Consider the following 20,158-nt stretch of genomic DNA (forward strand, 5'->3'; position numbering starts at 1 on the left):
GGAAAGAGAAAGACAACCAAAATCGAACACTTCGCTTAAGCAAAGCAGCTGAGACAAAAAAAAATACACACTCAAATCTGTGCCACTCTAATAAATATGTGGCTCACATGAAAAATGTATCTTATCGCATTGAGTTTGGTCGCTCTTTCCAATTTCCTCACTCTTTTCCACACAAACACATGCTTGCAATTCGACTCGAATCAGACAGTTTTCCATGCTATTGCGGCGGCGGTAACAAAGTATGCGTGTTCAACATGGCACAAGACGAACAATGTTTTTTTCCTGCTTCAATGTGTGTGCCAGTGTGTGCGTCTCTGCGAGAACATAAAAATCAAGAGCCAACAACACACAGTCACCGTATCTGAATCAAAAGCAAGGCATCTAGTGCGCATCCCTCACAGCTGAGTGCTTCATGAAATTTTTTACCGAACGCGGCTGCTGCTGCTGCCATTCCAGTTGTTTTTGTTTCGCAACACCGATTGTCACATACTGGGATAATGAAATGATGAACGCAACATGCACTTGGAAATGGTTACGCAACCTCACCAGTTTCATTGCACATTCCTGTATCAACAAACCACCGCGCTGCGCAACGACGACGCAACCGCTGCCACGTTTACCAACGCCACGGTTAACTAAAAACCACCCTCACTCGCTGTAAGAATTTTTCGGAGCTTAGTGGGGTAGTATCGTACACTTTTCCATAGAGAGCGCTAAAATTCGTTTGAGGGATGTGTGAAAATTATTTGATATAGAGGGAACTGTATAAGTTTGAAAGGGAGAAGCTGTTTTTCGTTGAAGAAAAGCATTTTAAGGCAGTTCAAAGATATCAGATCTCCAAACCTCTCGTGGCGCTTGTTTTGTATTTTCAAACTTGCTTTCAAACTTGCTTTCATACTTGCTTCGATAAAAAGGCAAACCTGAGCTTTGTAAAGATGACAAAAAAAACCTATCATAGTTTTGGCAATCTCTTTCGTTAAATCACCTGCCGAAACAAAATGTTCAGCTAAGCAACTAGCAGACAGTGAAAATGAAACATTTGAATAGATTTTGCGACGTAAAACATTTTTATTTTTGACTTACAATCAGACACATCTTAACAATAATGAATGAACTCAATTGAACGAGTATTTCCTGTATTTTAAATTATTATTCAATGAAAACTAATGAGTTAGCTCTTATTTACATGGGATTTTCTTATCATCATAAAACTGCTGGTCGTCTTCATTTTGTCCAAGCATTTTTGGTTTAAAAGCACTTACAAATGTTATTGTAATTCGCACACTAATGGAATGGGTCTGAAAGAAAGACGAACGAACAATTTATGAATCAACTTGTTAGAATTGTTGTATTTTTTGTTTTTGTTTAATGAAATAATCCAATATTAAACACGGGAGAAAGCATAATGGTGTATATAAATTTGCTGGCAGTTCTCTTTGTTCGTTGCTTTAGAAAAAAATGTATTCCTCAAATTGATGAAATCATTTTTTTAATGTAAATGTTTCGCACTAATTTTGCATGGAGTGCATTTTTTACTCAAGAAACTGTAAATTCACATTACAGTTCATGTGTATCGAATAAACGTAACCATGGTCACTGTGGAATTTATCACTTCCGATTCCGACCTAGTGAAAATAGTCTATATTGATTGTGTTGCATTTTATCAAAGTGAAAAGAGTCAGAGTTTTTGGTGAAAAAAATGCGCTCTTTGCTACCATTATAACAATTATATTCTGTCCCGTATGAAATGAGCTCATCGCATTTCGTTTGATTCAAATGTAGCGAAATATTTTGATGAGCATTTTGAGAATGCAAAAACTTTTGCTTTTGTGTGGCTCGAGAACGAAGTGATTTCATTTGAAAAGATGTTGTTTGAATGTGAGCGCATTTCTCTACGTCCAAAAGCTGATGAAATAACTTCATTTTTTGTTGTTGTCGATGTTGTTGTTTGGGCTTTGCCAATATCTTTTTTGTGTGTATATTTTGTTTTTCGCTCTTCACTTTGCCATTCATTTGCTCTGTAAATTGGTAAAATATAAAGTTTGCTTTTGCTCTCATTTACATGTCTTTGGTAGTGTCGGCAAAATATGCCCCTTTCCAAAACTTATGACGGCGGTAATTGCCTGATAAAACTCTTCATTTGGATTCGAAGTGTTTTTATAGCTTTGAAAAACTATTTACGATTCCTTCCAAAGAATTTCATATGTTTTTGATCTATTCTCGTCGAGCATTCATACCACCGACAGCAAAAGATAACCGAAAACTTTTTCGAATCAAATTCAAGCGAAAGCGAGAGACAAAAAAAAAGAAATTAAATTCAACGATAATTCAATTACTTCTTTGTTGTTGGTTCAACTGCGTTCGAAAAGACAATTGATTGCGCCCGCCCGAAATGCAAAGACAACAAGAAAAGTTCCGTTGATCCAATTGTTGATTTTGGGCGTGAGTTCAATCACCTTTTTCCAGTAAAAGTTTACAATTTAATGATTGTCATGTTTGGTTGAATCCCTGTGAATGTGTTGCTTCGACATCGAGAAACCCGCAAAATGAATTTCCTCGAATTTGTGTCTTCTTCCAACGCATAATTATAAATTAATGCTCTCGATTTTAGTACTGATGCTTCGGCATTCCTCCGATTATCACGCTGTATGGATCATAGATTTTGAATCCATCACAAATACGGAGAAAGAAAGAAGAAACTTTTTGTAAATATAAAATATAAATCCGTTCAGTCGACCAAACTTGGTGAAGGTGTTTTAGGAATTAATGAAAAACTTTTTTCCAGCGGATACGAGCTAAAAGCCGTCTATGAGCCGTAGAATCAGTGTATAAATTCAATAAGTTAACTTGACTTGGAAGATCGATGCATTTTCACCATATTGATGATGCGAATTGAAGTGAATCTGCTCTAAAGAGGCGAACAGCTTGAAGTGCCAAACTTGACAATGACGATGCAAATAAATGCTCTTACTCAGTGCCAGCTACGCATACTGGTTGCTTGGTGAATTATGCGCAATAAAATATTCACATCGCTAATTTGTTCAACAAAATGGAAAAACCAAAAACTTTCATTTTCTTGGTCGCGGAACGATCAATAGTGTTCCGCTTGAAATTTTGCAATCTCCATCGAAGAGTGTTTTTTTTGTCGTCTTGAGATTTTAACGCATACAGTTTTTATTTTCATCGTTCAGCACACCATTTTGCCACAATTGCGATAATCATTTGCTTAAGAGTGTATTTAAACTGAAATTTCCGGCTCAATTCAATTACCACCGAATGAAAATGTGTGTATATGCCTGTGCGTACGCATTACTTTTACGATAAACTTTCAAGTTGATGCGAATCAGAAAACTTTTATTGTGTGTTGTGATGACGTGAATGCAATAGGAAACAGATTCTCGATTGAAGGATATATATGTGCCGCACTTGACTAAGAGACTGTGATGACTTACTTCAATATTACATAAATAATATCGAACAAACTTTGAAGTTGAGAGGTTTTCAAGAACTCCAAGCTTCAATCACGTTCCGGTGAGAGGAAGAGAAAGAGAGAGTGGGATGTGCATTGCACATAAAACCGATAATTGATAGTAAATGAGTTTGAAAAGTCAACGGAAAATGAGAATTTAAATAATTTCATCGAATTTTTATTCGCTCTAATGGATTGAATCCATTCATTCATTAACTGGAATGGAATAAAGTTTGTGTAAATTTTATCTAACATGAAAAAGTGGAATATTTTTCTGGAATCTCAACTATCGGCAATAATTGTTTAATGCTTTTTGCCTGTACCTCATTTAAAATGAGACAAAGTAAAATGAAATTAATTTTACCTTTTGTACACAGTATTTTTTGTGTGTTTTGCTGTTCGCGTGTTTTTCTGTGCGACAAAATGGACGAATGTCGAAATGAGTGCCATACAAAATGCTGCAGGAAAAAAAGTGGATCGTCGTCATCGTCGTCGGGCCGAGTAAGAGAAAGAGAGAGAGAGAGAGAAAGTGGAAAGGGCGTAGCTATGCGAAGCAAGTAATGGCAAAAGCATTAGTAGTAGCTAAAGTTTTCCAATGACTGTTCGAAACTGCTTGAAACGGACATGCCCAACCGGTAAATACGAATATCTATGTACAATTGTGCCAACAATTCTTACATGCATAAAACACTACGTGCGCTACCCATTCTTCGCACGTTCGCTCACACAAAACACATCCCGATGACTATTCGAGAAATCAGACATCCCGGCGAACAGCAACGGTAGTAGCAGTAGCAACAAAACGAAAAAAAAATGCGAACCATTTATAATTTGCGAAAATCACGAGAGAGTGAGAGAGAGAGAGAGAAGCGAATACTAAATCATTGCTGTGTTCGCGCGTCACACGTGCAAAATTTCCGCAGGAAAAAAATTAGGAGCATAAAAAATGAATAAAACTAACCAGAAAGACCGAGAAACAAATAGCATTAACAGCAGCATACAAGCTTGAGTTCGTGTGAGCGTGGAAAGCTTTTATACATAGACAAAATCCATGTATATACCATGTTTCAGCCAACTATATCGGCATCGGTGATTTTTTTCCTCTCTCCCTGTCGTCGTTTCTTTCCGAAATTATATTTCATGCGCATGAATTATGTACAGCACATACGGAGCACCATACACCCATATAAGAATCGTACGGTGTGTGTTCAGTTTTTTTTTTCTCGATCGGTGCCGTTTTTCTTTGGCCCAAAGTTTAGCCTCCACTCTGCTGTTGTGTTACACTTTTAGATGGATCTCGGATCTTTTTCTCTCTCTTGAATTCGTCGTTGTTCGTGATGGAAATACATTATTATGGGCTATAATATCCAACGTGTGTATACTGCTAGCGCAAGCACAAAAGGAAAGCGTCAAAAACAAGAGCTCGGTTAGGCCATGGTATTAAACGCTGTGAAAAGCTTTTAATGTTCTATACGAAACATCGAAAAACGTATTTTCGATTCACGTGTCGCATTTCGAATTGTTACGTGTGTCAGGTGGATTGATAGCAACGGTTGCGACGACGAATGACACTTTTTATTTCCAGTCAAGTACTTGGTGACAGCCACATTCTACGCACATTTATTATTTATTTATCGCTCGATTCTCGAAGAGCTGGAGGTGAAATACGAGTCGTACAATTCGAAAATGGAAAACAATTGCTTTTCTGACAATTTCATTGGATACCTCGAATACATTTTAACGCATTTGCCAATGGTGTACTGAACACTCGAATTGGTGGAATTTAAATCGACAAATCAAATTCAAGAGAGGAAGATGAAAAAAGACCCACACACACACACAGCGTACGAAAACAAATACGAAGCTTCTGTTCAATAGAATGGAAATGGATCACAATGACGCACACTCGATATGAAATTAGTTCAATTTTTGTTTGTAATTGAATTTGATTTATTGGCGCTGGCTGTATTTTTTTGGTTCCTTTATTTTAAATCGGGAAAACTTGTGTTGAGTGTATGCTTTTTTTCCACCAGCATCGATATGGTGGTCGTGGTGAGTGTGCGCTCCCATTTATGCTGCTTCATGTGAAAAACGAATAATTTATGGGTGTGTGATGCTTTTTCAAAACTTTTTTCTACAATTTTCATCCATCCTGGCTTTTCTTCTGCGTTTTATGCGAAATTCCATTGTTGAATCCAACGGCTTCCGAAACTTTATTTTTGTTCGAACATTCAATCGCACAAATGCAGAGCACTTTGCAAATGATTTTAGATTTTTACACTTTTTACTATTATTTACCAATTATGCCACAGTGTGGTTTTGCTGCACGTTTCCCGCGATCAGCCCTGGGAATGTGATAAAATTTGGAAATAAATGCTGAAATTCTATAGAACGTATTTTTCCGAATTGTGAAAATAATGCATTCAATTCGATTTCAATTGGATCTTGAGATGGCAATAAATCAGACGTTACATTGACCGATTTTGCATTGTCCATCGCGAAAAAAAACAACCTTCAAATGAAAGAATCCACCGTAAATCAATGTCAAGCGTTAACGAAACACGCATCCATGTCTTTTTTCTTCAAATGGATCAAAATAATGAAATGAAAAAAGTCGAACCAATTCGATTCAAAAAGAAAAGTTTTATTTTTCATGTAATTTATCACGCGTTTGGCTTTGGTTTTGGTGTCTATACAGCGCACAATACACAGCAATAAATTAGAAAGTGTGGTGTGAAAATGAATGAAAGTCTGTTTCATTCCAATGGTGATGACAATCAAAGACGGCGAGCCTCCGAAAGTTTTATTGTTGATTTTTTCCGTTTGCTCTTCGTTTGCATGAAGTTTGGTTCAATCTTTTTTTTTGTCGGTTTGTATTTTTAACTAACCAGTCGAGTTTTCTCTCTATTGTTGTTGTAAGCGTTCACGCGGTCGCGCATATAACTTTTTCCAAAGTTAACCAGTGAATAAGATGCACAAAGTTTTATTTCTGTTTCTCAAGGTCAATAACTTTGTTTTAATCGAAAGAGGTGGCAAAGAAAGGACGATGACGAACAAAGGTAAATGGGAAAAAATGAATTTACTCTTTGGTGTTATTTAGAAAAATGAGAACCGGCAACGAGTGACAAAAAAACAACAACGCCGGAATGACTTTCGTTTTAATAGCGCCCAACTCAGAAAGTTGATAAAAAAATTTTTTTTTGATGTTTTTAGGTCGTGTTTAATAATGTTCAAAACTTCCTGCTTTCAAACTGAGTTCATTGATCATTGTTATTAGATGGTGGTTTGTGTTGACATCGACAGCCATTTTTATTGTCTCAGCCGACGCCAGACGATAAGACCACTTGCCATTTTGAAGATTTTGGCAAGGTGTTGAAGTAACAATACAAAAGGCAACAGAAAACAATGTTTGCCCAAAAAATCCAAAATCATTTCGAAAAGTTGGAATTTTCAATTTCAAATTAATATCAGACATTCTAAGATTCTAACATATAATCACTTTAAATGGCATTCATGTAGAAAATATTTTCGTCATCTAAACCGTAATTTTTGGGTAAAGTTTCGTCGCAAGCCAAATTGCTTGTGAGACAAAGCCAAACATTATAGTCGGAATGAACGCATTAAAATGCCTGTTTTTGTTATTCTACAGCGTCTTGATTTCGTCGAGTGAATGAGCTTATGAGCTGTGTGGCGACCAATGGACAATTCTGGCTATGACGAAAGCTCGTTTGCCGACCACAGCACACAAAACATATGCCTTGGGAAAAGAGGAAAATTGGGCTTGCATACCGACCACTTTTCACATTTCACATTTCTTGGCTTACGTAAGCGAGACCGTTGCGAGCCACATAAATTACAATTCACAGTCGATTTTCTTTGGTCTTTCTTATCCCGTGGTTGTCCGTTCATATTTCAAATTCATGTGCATAAGACGTTGGAAAATGTTGTGACAGGCCATTCAAATGTATGTTGCGTAGCATTTTCACTCCATCTCCTACAATTTATTCGATGGAGTTGGTTTCTCTCCTTGAATTTTTCGCCTGACTTGTGTATGTGTCCATGGCAGCATTTGATATTGCTAAACTATTTTCTACATGGTCTTGGGCAAACCAAATGCATGGCAATTTTCAAAATTGTAAATAGTATGCACTTGCACCAGCGCCAAACAAATTTCTCATTGGAAAATTTGTCATCGCCGGCGTATGAACAGTGAACACACTTACATTCACATGAGTAAAAATAAATCATACGGGTCGCAAAGCTGAATAAGTGATGATATTCAACAGTCCATTGTGTTTTTGTTTATTTTGTAATTTTTGTAATTTTTTCTGAAGTGAACAAGTAAGAATGAGACTATAAAACACTGTAGACGAAGCACAATCAATTCCCAAAACTATTTCTTTGCCGTTTTCTTCGTTGTTTTTGTTCGGCTTTTAATGGTTATGTTCAATGTAAAATTACACAAAAACCATTTACAATAAGAAAAAAAACCAAAGGGGAAAAATGCAGCAATTTCACTTGAAACAAATAACTTTTGTTCGGACCATTATTCATTGTCATTTGAATTTCACAGGCACCAACACGTTTATTTTTAAACTTGAGTTGAAAATGCCGCTTCAAGAGAAAAATATGATTGGAAACAACGACTATTTGACAATCACAAACTTTGCAATTTGAAGATACAATCATTTCGAATTGAACATTAGCATTTTATTCAAATCCAATCGAATAGTACAATGTTTCAATCGTGACATACTATTCAATTATTCAATTGTTCATTAGATGGATTGCCCAATTATTGTTTTTGAAATGTTTGGAAATTCAAAATCCGTATCCAATTGTATATGCGTAGGAAGAGGTAGAACATTTTCAACATCACATTTGAACCCTGTTGACACTCAAATGTTTCGAAACTTTGAATAACATGAAATGTTTTTGAATAATTCAATGCAAATGACACGCAACCGTTTAGTGAATCGAATGTCAAAGGGTTAAATCGCTTGTTGAATACATTGCAAGCGCATTACTAAATAAATGAAACACAAATGCGCATCAATTTTTTATGAATGTTCATGGGTTCTCAGTGTTTCAATCGTTTGATTAGTAGTGATTGATTTACAAGTGAATCGCAGTAATAATTTTGAATTTTGGTTGAATAAACTGGGTAAAATACATCTAGAAACAAACATTGGAACCATTTTTCTTAGCTCAAATTGCGACTAACTCCAAAAATCGTTAAACACATCAAGACGCATTTCATTTTTAGTTAATGGGAGATGCGAAGATAGCTGTGCGCAAATCTAACAGGAAATTTGATAAAAGTTTTTCGTTCTCATTTCGAAAATTTATTCAACTGTTTTGGGTGTGTTTTTCACACTTTGTGCACTTACCCGAATATCCCTTGGAGTAGCACATTTGTACGTCGTCTAATTTTTCCTTTTTCACGCTCGGCTGCATCGCCATTGGACATCCGTTTGTCGATCTATTTTCGAAATGGCAAAAGAAGTTTTAGCGCCACAACTGGCACCAATTCCATTTAACCAACGCAAAAATGTGAGACAATTCGGTTTGGTTTTTTTTTTCGGTGGCTGTCTCAAAATTTACCTTTGTGCTAGAAACGTGTTGGTCATGTGACCGTCTCCATCCACCACCGATGAGCAAACGCTTCTGTCATATTTCATGGCAACTGCAGCTGCAATAGCTGCTTTATGTTGTTCTATTGTTCCGCCACTCTCCAAAATACGCATCTTATTTCTCGTGGCTATCGGGCAACCTGACGCACTGAAATTAACAAAGTTATCCGCTCATTTCGTAAACAATATGTCATTTCAAAATTGCACATCTCTGAATTAGATGTTTTGAATTGTAATTCCGAAAAATTCATTGAAGTGCGGAAAATTCGTTAGCACAATCTGTTCATTATTTCAATGTGTTATTATCATTCAAACGGAATTGGTACGAACCTTCGATGCGAGAGGAACTTTCCCGTTGAATGTCCGGAACCATCACAACCTTTTTCAACGATAATGGATCAGAAATTTTAAATTAAATTTGCTTAGAAATAAAGAATAGCGACAATTTGTTTTCCATCACCAACCTGGAATGGGGCACCTGTAAGCAAATATGACATTAGTTCAGACTTTAAAATCCCACGAATAATTAGCTAAATATCCACTAAATACCTTAATGGCTCCGATTCTTGGCCGTCCCGTGGCTTACTTTTCGGCTTATTTGCACGTGGACATCCGGACAAACTGCGATGCGATGAATAATTTCCCGTTACGTGGCCAGAACCATCACTGCTGGAACAAAATTTTATTTTGATTTTAGCTATTTTTCGCCAACGGACGAGTGAAAATACGAATGATTTTACTTACCATCCACTTGTGGGACATTTGAGTTCTTGCGTGGGCTGCAAATGGCTTCGATCAAAACGTCCACACAGTAATAAACTGGACAAAAAGATGGAATTCAGTAGAAACATTATTTTTTTTAAAGAAGGAAAAACATTGGAAAGGATGAAACCATTTTAAAACGATTAAGTCAATGCTTTACTGCCATTTTCATTTCACTTTCGACATAAAATGCAAGAAAATGTTTGTTCATTCATAAAACACAAGAATGTTGTGTCGCCCACGGAACATGCAGAAAAACAACATTGAAATGTGTCGCCGTCGCCGCCCGAATTCATGTTTCAAATGCATAATGACCAAAATTCAAATAAATAATATGGAAATAGTGTTTGCTGTCGGCCAACGTCTAATGCGTATGCCATCACAGTAACAAATGAATGTTGTCGGTCAATAAATTATTGGTTCTTTTAACGACACTAGTCATTATGTATTTTTTTCGGTGTCTTGACCAAAACGATAAATTTGTCGTTCACATAAATCTTGGCCAGTGCTTGGTAATGATCCTTTTGCAAAATTTGTAACTCTGTTCATTAGATGTAAATGCAAAATCGATTACGACGTGGATTTTGCAAGAAAATGATAAAATTCATACTTCTGCGGGAAGAGTTATAGGACAAAAACCTCCACACGCCAAAGACGTTTTCAATTACATACAATTAGTGTGAATTTCCATTAATTATAGCCAACAACCTTTTGAATCGACAATAATGATTATAACTATTATTATGCGTGAATGAAAATCCCTTTCAAACCAATCACATTTGAAATGCGGTCAAACGTATTGAATACGCATCAAACACGCATTCGAATAATTCGATTACAATACGATCTCAATAAATGATAGTGAGTAAAATCCACTTCACGGCTTGAGATTTGTAGAAAAATTGATTTTTCATCCGAAGGATTTTCTATGCAAAATCCGTCTTTAAACGGAGTTGAAAAGTCAATTGTTTGAATGGCGCTGTGTTGATTGTTTTTAAAATGAATTGTTCTTTTGAGAAATAGATATTTCCATAAATCTACTTGTACCGTTAAGCGGTTCAGTCAATTGACGATATAGTCATAAAAGAGCCCATAAAAGCGATGAATGCAATACTCCGAAGTAGTAGGTCGTGCAAAGTGCGTTGAAGAATAAATAAGAAATAAAATTGTTACTATTATTATCGTGCCGTGTGTGTGTGTGTGCGCGCGTATGTTTCGATTATTGCTATTTCATATGCAAGTCATATGTGTAATATACGCTCTTCGTATATCCCTGCCATCGATAGCACGGAATAATAATGTTGCGCCCCCTAACCGTTTTTTTTTCTCGCTCGTTCTGCTTCCTGCCACGATATTATAATCGTATTACTAGTAATATACCTGCTAACACATCGTAAAAAGGCGCATTCAAAAGAAAACCGTTACAAGAACAACAACACGAAATTGTACGGCAAATCGAAGAAACAATTTGGAAAACCCATTTAAACTGTTACAACACATTAAATCGTTGTCTGTTCATGTTCATGTTCATGCGTGTGATATGTACGTGTGCGTCGTTTTGCTGCATATTGTTTTATGTGAAATAAATAGATATACATGTACGACTAAAACAATTGCGTGTCAAACACTTATTATCCTTTAAAATGGCACACGAGCAGAAAAAAATCGTTAACATTTAGCTCTTATCGAAATGAATAATATGCAATTAAATTGCGTTGAATATATCGATTACATATGTTAACATTCGATAGCGACACATTGTAAATCACACCGATGTGTGTGTGTGTGTTATTTGTTTGGAAACAATCGAGACACAAGTGGACTTTTGTCTGCTGATCACACAGATATCTATCTCAACGTGCCATTAACACACACTGTGAACACACCGAATACGGAAAAATGTGAAAAGTTTCGAATTTAATTTCGAAAATCAACCAAAAATTGGTTTATAATAAATAATTTAGATTCTAAATTGGACAACTTTTGAAATTTATGTGAAACTATCACAATGTCTGTTTGGATTGTGCCTGTATTTGTCTTTCGATTCGGTCTCATTGGCTTTGTCTCATCCGACATTTAATAAATGGTGTTTAGTCAATGGTACTCATGGCGCTTGGAATTGTAAATCATCTCCACTTGACAAGTGTCTGACATTCTCTTTTTTGCTTGAATCTGCTAAAACTATTCCGAAATATAACCAATTAACATTCGTTTCAATCGAACCAGAAACTCACTCCACAGCTTGTGCTCGCCTCGTGTCCGTGGTGAAAACTATTCTGGCCAAATGAGAATCACCTTTGCCAAAATAGATTTTATTGTCGCCGTTAAACTCGAAACCAACAACAACAACAACAACGACACATTCGAAATTAGTTTCGGTGATGTGTCTGTGTGTGTATGTATGTGACACTGCTTCGATTGCATGTGTGAAAAATGGTTAGCTGGCTAAACAACAAATGTCAACTTGAACGAAAATTTATCTTTTGCTTGAGCAGCAAATTTCTCAAAATGAACAAGAGAAGAGACAATAAATTCTCATTTTCACAAAGGCTTCTGCTGAAGTATTTGCACTTCCAACTTTTTATGGAAAGAGTCAAATTTCGGGTTGAGGATTTTTTGGTTAGCATTCATTTGCTGGTGCTGGACATTGATTGCAGTTGTTTCGAAGCTTGTAAATGACCATTTACTGGAAAAACCGCATGATGTTCAAACATTTTTCAACATTCTCGTTGAGTGTCACTTACAAGGGGCGTTAATTACGTTTTAAAGCCAGATTGAGCACAGCAAATGCTATGCACCAAAACACAAGCATGAATTCTAACTGATGCAGCTCAAAGTATATTTTAATACGTTCATGTATTTTTCTATCAGGTTATGAGTTGTACGCATGCAAATTTCATTTATTGGTTTGTTTGCTGCAACTTACCTATCTTTTGTACAGTTTTTATCAGTCGGCAAATGTTGCGATGGTATTGGATAGCATGATGTTACGGAAGGAATACCGCCACTTGAAATCGATAGCACATTTGAATATCCATTTGATGAGCCAATAACCGAACTGCCATATGGATTCATTGTACCAGCGATGCTACTATTTGCTGTTCCGCCGGCGATTGCACCACCCAACGCTGAATTACCACCACTTTGAAATGCTGCTATCGAACCATAACTACCGTAATTACTACCCGTTGTATAGTCCGTTTGCGTGATCATACCATAGCTCGGATGTGGACTGTAACCTAAACGAGAGGAAAAAGAACGAAAAAATGTAACACACACATTTTGTTATTTCACCGAATGAAAACGGCAACGGAATGGAATGTAAAAGCGACGCACATTCCCATTGTTTTCTTTTTTTCATTTACTGAAACGAAACTTTTCAAACGGGAAAAATGTTTTTTAAATAATTTACGATGCGCTTCCAGCGATATTCATTTATTTATTCCTGTGCGCTTCAGCTTTTACCGAGTTTAAGCGAGGGAGAGAGAGAGAGAGAATTTGGCATAAAATATTGCATTTTTTACTGCATAAATAAATGCAAACGAATGCAGCAATTTTTTGTCGCTTTCAGCAAAACAATCGAAATGTGGAAAATGTGCTTCATTTTATAAATGGAACGAAGGGAAAAAAAACAGCAAGAAAAATGGCAAAACTGCTAGAAATGATTTGAAAAATGTCTTTTGTTACAAAAATGTTTTTAGTTTTGTATATTTAACAAAGCAAAAAAAATGCATAGCTTACCCATTGGTTCGCCTTTGTATGTGTCGATGTAGGGAGAAGCGTTACTGTCGGATGTTGATTCGCGACTGTATGGACGATTCGGTGCCGTTTCCATGGAATTATTATCGGCAGTAAATGTGCCTGGTTTTATTTGGCTATTGCACAAATCGACCGGCTCATTTGTTGGAGATCGCGAATTTTGTGCGAAATTTTCAGCGGGCAACTGATATGATTGAAGTTTTAGATTGTTCATGGCCATTCCATTATCTGTCGTTTGTTCGGAATTGTTGGTTTGTGGGCTGGGGTTTGGAGTACGCGACGATTTCGGTGTTGATGTCGAATTTGAGGTTTGCAGTCGTTGAATGGCTGAGAAATGCGGTGGATTTGAACAACCGGACAAACTCGACGAAGTGACATTCGCTGCTGATAGATCCATGATGGGCAATGAGTTACTTGCAGCAGCAACTGCAGCGGTTCGTAGGCTCAGATTCATTGCTGAAAAACCAGCCAAGGGAAAAGATGGATCATAGTGATACATTGGCTTCGGGTAGTAAGGTGCTTGATTTTCACCACTTGTATCATTCTTCAACATGGCAGCTTGAGAAAAGTGATGCTCTGCCAGATATTTCGGTTGATTTGGATCCTCCGAGCCAAAACTGTTCAAATATGGTGGATATGTGAGATTTGACCGTTGCATCGACAGTGATGACGCATATAAATTGCCCAAATTCATATCGTAACGATCAAAAGTTGGTGCTGTCGAAATGCCATTCATGGCATTTTCATAATTTCGAACAGCTGAGTATTCGTAGTTGGCAACCAGCGCCCGATTTGCCATCATATCGTTGGCAAAAGGCACTGCCGGCCTCGAAATATCGTTCGAATTTGAATAATTGCGATAACACAACTCATCTGTGTTCATTGACTGTTCAACCGATGTCGCATCCATTGTGCTCGGATAACAGCCGGAGGACTGATGCGATGCGGGGTCCAAATTCATTTGATTTATCGAACTGTTGTTATTGTCAGCTCGTTGATTCGACACACTATCGACACACTCACTTTTACTACCGCTGCTGCCGCCACTTTCACTGAAACTTTTCGCTTTCTCACTTTTAATCATGTGCTCCATTTTCACAGTGCTGCCACCGCCATCCATGATATTCGAAAAGTTTGTGTCATTGCCATAATTACTGTTGTTTATAGATTTCGACTCGTCACTTTCAGCCGATTTTGCCATCGTTACTTTATCATTGTAAATATTGGCCGTATGCAAAGTACTGCTGCCATGGCTGAGGTGGCTGGATTTTGCTGTAAACATTGTCGATGAACTTTTGAAGTCGTTTGAACTGTAATTTGTCACTGTGAAGCGAAAAAAAAAAAACGTCAAATTAGTATTGCGCACAATTTTCACTGGGAAACTTTTTTGTTGCACTGCAGAGATCTTGTTTTTTTTTTGTGGGTCAATGTTTCATACAAACCTGATCCCACTAGCATGGGATGTCGAATGGTATAGCCATTTTGATATTTTGCTTCGCGTATTGCGGCCTTTTTAAACGCCGCATGAGGACAACCCGACAAACTACGATGCGAACTTCGTTTTGAATTCACATGACCACTTCCGTTGCATCCAGCGGTCGGACACTTCAAAATTATTTCATGCGTTGCTAATACTTTAACATTTTGATTTTATTTTGGTTTCGAATGGTTGTGATGGGATGGAGGTGGGAGTTTTGTTTATTTTATGAATGAAATGAAACAAAACACGGAAAATCGAAAAAATAATATTAATTCATTTTCAGTTTGCATTTGTTTTAGTTTATAAATATTGAGTGTTAATTGTATTCAGAGGAAAGTGTAGAGAGTAACGTACATTTTTAGAGCAAAATATAGCTTTTGTATATAACACATGACACCACATCAAATTAGGATTTTATCAAAATGCACCGATTAATGAAACGATTATAGGATTTATTTTTAAATTTCAATTTCAAGGTGAAAAGTAAAACAAACAGTACGGCCAATCAAAGAAGAGGGTTTGAGATAAGAGTCATAATTGTATCTTTCTGAATACACTCAATATTCAAGTATACGGAAGAAACGAATGTGAAATTAATATTATTTTTTGTTCGTCAGTCAAAATGCGGAACGATTGACAACGGAACACGAAATAAAAATCACGGGCAAATAAAACGTATGTGTGTGTGTGTGTGTGCTTGACATTGTTTATTCGATTTTGGGAACCGAATGAATGTCAGGGTAAACGAGAATGGGGACGCTACTTAATCGTTATTGTCGTGATAAATGAGCACTAGTGAAAGCAAATATTGTAATAAAAATAATCAAATCACAATAACCACAAACAAAGCAAACGAATCGTGTGTATTCGATGAGCGAGGAGATACGTGAGGGAAAGTCATCTACTTGATTTTGATTAGTTACACCAATCAAAAGCATATTAAAATGCCAAAATTATATTGAAAATACACGAATTTATGATATGGGTAAAAACAATGAGAAGAATTTCCTTGAATCACACAGAACAATCAACACAAATTAATGCACATACATACATACTATGGTGAGGTGAAGGAACAATGGAAACCAAATCAAACAAATAATAGTTGCTAACTAAATAATGAAAAGAGTGCTTATTGCTTACCTAATCGCTAACATAAAACCTCCGCAAACCCCTGAACAAAGAATTTTAATGACAACCAAGCAAAACATGATATCAAAGTGAAATGTGTTATGTTATTAATGATCGGTGCAGAGTTTCTAATGGCTACAACGGTGAAAGATTGTGATTGCATACATGAATGGATAGAATACTGATTACTGATACGATTTGTGTGGTCAACATTGATCCCGACATTAGAAAGATATATGTGAATGTGCTTATTCAAACGACCTCATCGAAAATAAAATGCTCAATCTAAATCTATCTCAATTAATAACGAAATAATTGAATTTTATTTGGAGACACAACTCAAATTCACTTACTTTCTGGAGTAATTTTATCGCGTTGCGGACATCCTGATAGGCTGAAATAAAAATGATCAAAATTCAAAAAAAATAATATCCAGAACGTATTCTGAAATAAGAAAAGGAGTTTGATCGTAAATTTACCTTCTGTGATGTGTATACAGTCCGGTGATGTGGCCTTGCCCGGTGCACTGTGGAATTGGACACTTTCCACCATCTATGCAAAAAATATTCAATTTCATCGTGCGAAATTACTAAATTTATATGAATATCTCAGATCACAAAAGAGAAACCACTTTCAAGAGAATATGACATCACGAGTGTCCAACAAAAGAATTTCAAATGGTTTTGTAAACTTTTCGAAAATATTTCCACAATTGAAACGAATTTCATTGGAAAATGTTCGAAAAATGGAAATAATGAATTTCGACACTTGCCAACGCCACTCAGCTCAACTAAACTCAATTTTGCATTGTGATTCCTCTGTAATTCACATCGCATTTGAATGTGTTGCCATTCGTGTGCCAGAATACAATTTAATACGATGAGAAACTATTTACAAAATCGCATCCATTCCAAGAACTCAACCAAATCTACCTGGCTTTGTAAAATAGTTGCATTTGAATGTTGGATATTGTATCGAAATGACGTTGGTCTACCTGAAAACCGTGAACTATGGTAATGCGTTCAACCTGCACATTTTTCGCATACGATAAACATTTCACGCCAAATGACTGTGCGATGGTTTCAAGCCAGAGAAACTTTGGATTTAGCTCAAAATGGAATATTACTTGGAATGAAACGTTTTTTTTTTTGCATGAAACGTAGTATTTCTTGTTGTCCCATCAGAGTTGAATTTTCGCCTTAGTTGCAACGGCATTTCAACAAACAGTCGTGTTAAAATATCGTCCATTGCAAGATACACGCTTCATAAGCCTGAATCATCGAACATACAGTAGTAACCGAAGAAATTTCGATTTCACTGGCTGGCTGGCTGGCTTGAAACACATTTCAAATGTAGATATAGAACGACATCAAAAATTATACACACAGTATGCACACAAAACTGGTTGAATTTATTTTGTAGTTAATTTGGCATCGTTCAAAAGAGCCACTTGCAAAAAGATAGTGGTGTGTGCGGTTTTGATAAACGATCTGTTGCGAAATGGATGAAAAATGACGTTTCAAATGGTTTTTCGTGTTATTATTCACCGCAGCAGTAACGTACAATCACATTTGGATGCGTTTGCCATTCGGATTCGAGGGAAGAATCACGGGCATTGAAGCATTCAGTATGCGCGCGTTATTGTGTGAAATTCGCTTTCGTAAGTTCGTTACTTGTGTGTCGAAAACGGGTTGTTATGCGAATTGTTTCCATTGTCGTCACTATCGTAACGTTCTCTCGTTTTTTTTTGGGGGTGCACTGACACCAAATTGGCTGTTGTGTTTTGTATTTTCGTTTGCAATGCTGGCTGAATCTAATGCACGTGCTTTTCAGCGCTCACATTCATTAGAAGCGTTGAAATTCACAAAATCAAAACAGCCAAGTTATCTCTTTTCATGAAAACGCTCAACGAAGAATAGACTAGCTTCGGATAGAATAGACGGGGAAAATGTGACTTTTTGTCTGTTGTAACGTAGATAATGGTTGCGAGAGCAAAGGCAGCACAGCAGCAATGTAATGACCATAAATGTTTATAGCAGTTTGAATTTCTTGAAATGAAATCATAAAAGCAGTTCTATCATTTTAATGGGTTTAATTTAAAGGGCGAAACGCGACATCGCAAAACGCGAAGCACATTGAAACCATATGATAATACAATGAATGAACGAAGGTGATATCACGCGTCTCCGATGGATCACAGGTTGTCTGTGCGATACACATTGTGTTCATGTGTGTTTGGTTGTGTGTAAAATGGCAAAGATGTCGATAGTAACTAACATAATAATGGCATAAAAATAAAATGTAATCCACTGGAAATTCGTCTAGATCTTGTAATTCCTTGAGCCACACGTAAAGATAGCTGTTTTGCGGTAGGTTGTGGACTGAGATCGAGCTTTGACTTGACTGTCTGAACATGCAAGTCACACATACCGACGATTATAGAGCAATGAAAAAAGAATTCACACACACACACGGGAGTGAATGTGATTTTAAAGTTTTGCGTTTTCAAGGAGTCGAGAGTTTGAGTGTTGAACCCCAAAACGTTGGCCAAAAAGCAATTAGATTTCGTTCTATTTCGACTAATTGCACATGCACACAACGTAATCGAATCGATTAAACATGCAAAAGGCATTTATTTTATGTAAACGTAGTTTGCATTACCTTTGTTGTTGCTACCCGGTGAGAAGGCAGCCATTGGACGTTCAAGAAAGCCAGCTCGATGTTCGTTCGACACGGCTGCTGCGGCAGTGGCGGCGGCTGTTGTTATTGTTGTTGTCGATGTGGTGTTTTGTACACTTGCATTACTCATGCTATTCATGACAACCACCGAGGCAACGCCACCTTCACGTGACACGTCCTGAATAACCGATGCAGCCTTTGATCCAATACCAGCCGGTTGAAGTGTTGTGTACTCTTTGTAATCGGCCGCACTCATGTCATCGTCTTTGGCAAATGGTTTTCCAAACGGTCGCTCACGCTCAGGTGAACTATTTGACGATGCATTCATATCGAGCGATGAATACGTTGAGTAACCGCTTGACTCGGCATAATGATAAGCAGAATGGGACATTGAACCAAAAGAATTCGATTTCTTGCTTTCGAACATCGACGACGACGATGACGATGACGGCGGATGGAATGCTGAATTTTGTGAATACGTCTGAACACTTCGATATTCACCACTATTTTCGTATTCACCTTTATCACTAGTCGATTGAAGTTTGTCAATTGGATCACCGCCGACTAGCTCACTGAAATCAAATTTACCCTCACTCAATCGTGGCTTTTTTGAATGTGCAACCGATTTTGGTTTACCATTTAAGCAATAATAATCACGATTTGACAATGAATCATTTGAACTGTACGGTGTTGTTGTTATCGGAGACATTATTATTTTAGTTCCATTTCTCTCGTCAAATAAATTTGGATACACTGAACTTTCTTCCGTAAGCGTTCTGTGCGAATTGTTTGTTTCACTCCAACTTCCCGATAAACTTTTCAGCGCCGCCTGCGTTTCACGGATCAACGTTTCATCGTCCTGGTCGTATCGACCATTGCCTACACTAAACCGTTGATTATTACTAATATTTTGAAGCCGTTTCTTTTGCACATAACTTGATTTGTCGACGTTGTTTTCGTCACGGTACACACGCTTACGACATTTCATGTAATCTAACTCATCGTCTCTACTTTCGGCATTTGACTGTTGTTTCATTTTTCACGTATTTCAACGACAATTTGTTTGTTGAAATGTCGCAACACCAGCAAATCCATGGAGACTCCTCAATCTGCAAAACAAAACAAATAAGAAAAAGAAATACGTATAAACAACAATTTGAATGCATGCGGTGGCTTTTTTTCCTCTCTCTCTCTCTCACTCTCTCTCTCTCTCTCTCTCTCTCTCTCTCTCTCTCTCTCTCTCTC

At 37.0% G+C, this 20,158-nt stretch overlaps 1 protein-coding gene across 2 annotated transcripts in view; it reads right to left on the reverse strand.

Moving 5' to 3' along the window:
- Positions 1-1,056: 1,056 nt before the first annotated feature.
- LOC129569161 (suppression of tumorigenicity 18 protein-like) overlaps positions 1,057-20,158 on the reverse strand; it is a 21,158-nt gene continuing 2,056 nt past the window's right edge. The window contains exons 2-15 of one of the 2 annotated variants that reach the window (XM_055447711.1): positions 18,896-20,022; positions 16,714-16,786; positions 16,588-16,628; positions 15,066-15,257; positions 13,606-14,946; positions 12,791-13,103; positions 9,847-9,921; positions 9,652-9,768; positions 9,567-9,580; positions 9,433-9,481; positions 9,074-9,250; positions 8,860-8,951; positions 5,768-5,814; positions 1,057-1,298 (exon numbers count right to left, since the gene is read on the reverse strand). In XM_055447711.1, the coding sequence (XP_055303686.1) occupies positions 5,771-5,814; positions 8,860-8,951; positions 9,074-9,250; positions 9,433-9,481; positions 9,567-9,580; positions 9,652-9,768; positions 9,847-9,921; positions 12,791-13,103; positions 13,606-14,946; positions 15,066-15,257; positions 16,588-16,628; positions 16,714-16,786; positions 18,896-19,949 (3,582 nt within the window). In that variant the 5' untranslated portion in view covers positions 19,950-20,022 and the 3' untranslated portion in view covers positions 1,057-1,298; positions 5,768-5,770. Of the gene's footprint in view, positions 1,299-5,767; positions 5,815-8,859; positions 8,952-9,073; positions 9,251-9,432; positions 9,482-9,566; positions 9,581-9,651; positions 9,772-9,846; positions 9,922-12,790; positions 13,104-13,605; positions 14,947-15,065; positions 15,258-16,587; positions 16,629-16,713; positions 16,787-18,895; positions 20,023-20,158 lie in introns of both variants that reach the window. The other variant, XM_055447712.1, reaches the window with a different exon arrangement.

The sequence above is a fragment of the Sitodiplosis mosellana genome, unplaced genomic scaffold, assembly GCF_009176505.1.
Source record: "Sitodiplosis mosellana isolate CC-2019 unplaced genomic scaffold, AAFC_SMos_1.0 Smas_scaffold_30, whole genome shotgun sequence".
Lineage (NCBI taxonomy): Eukaryota > Metazoa > Arthropoda > Insecta > Diptera > Cecidomyiidae > Sitodiplosis > Sitodiplosis mosellana.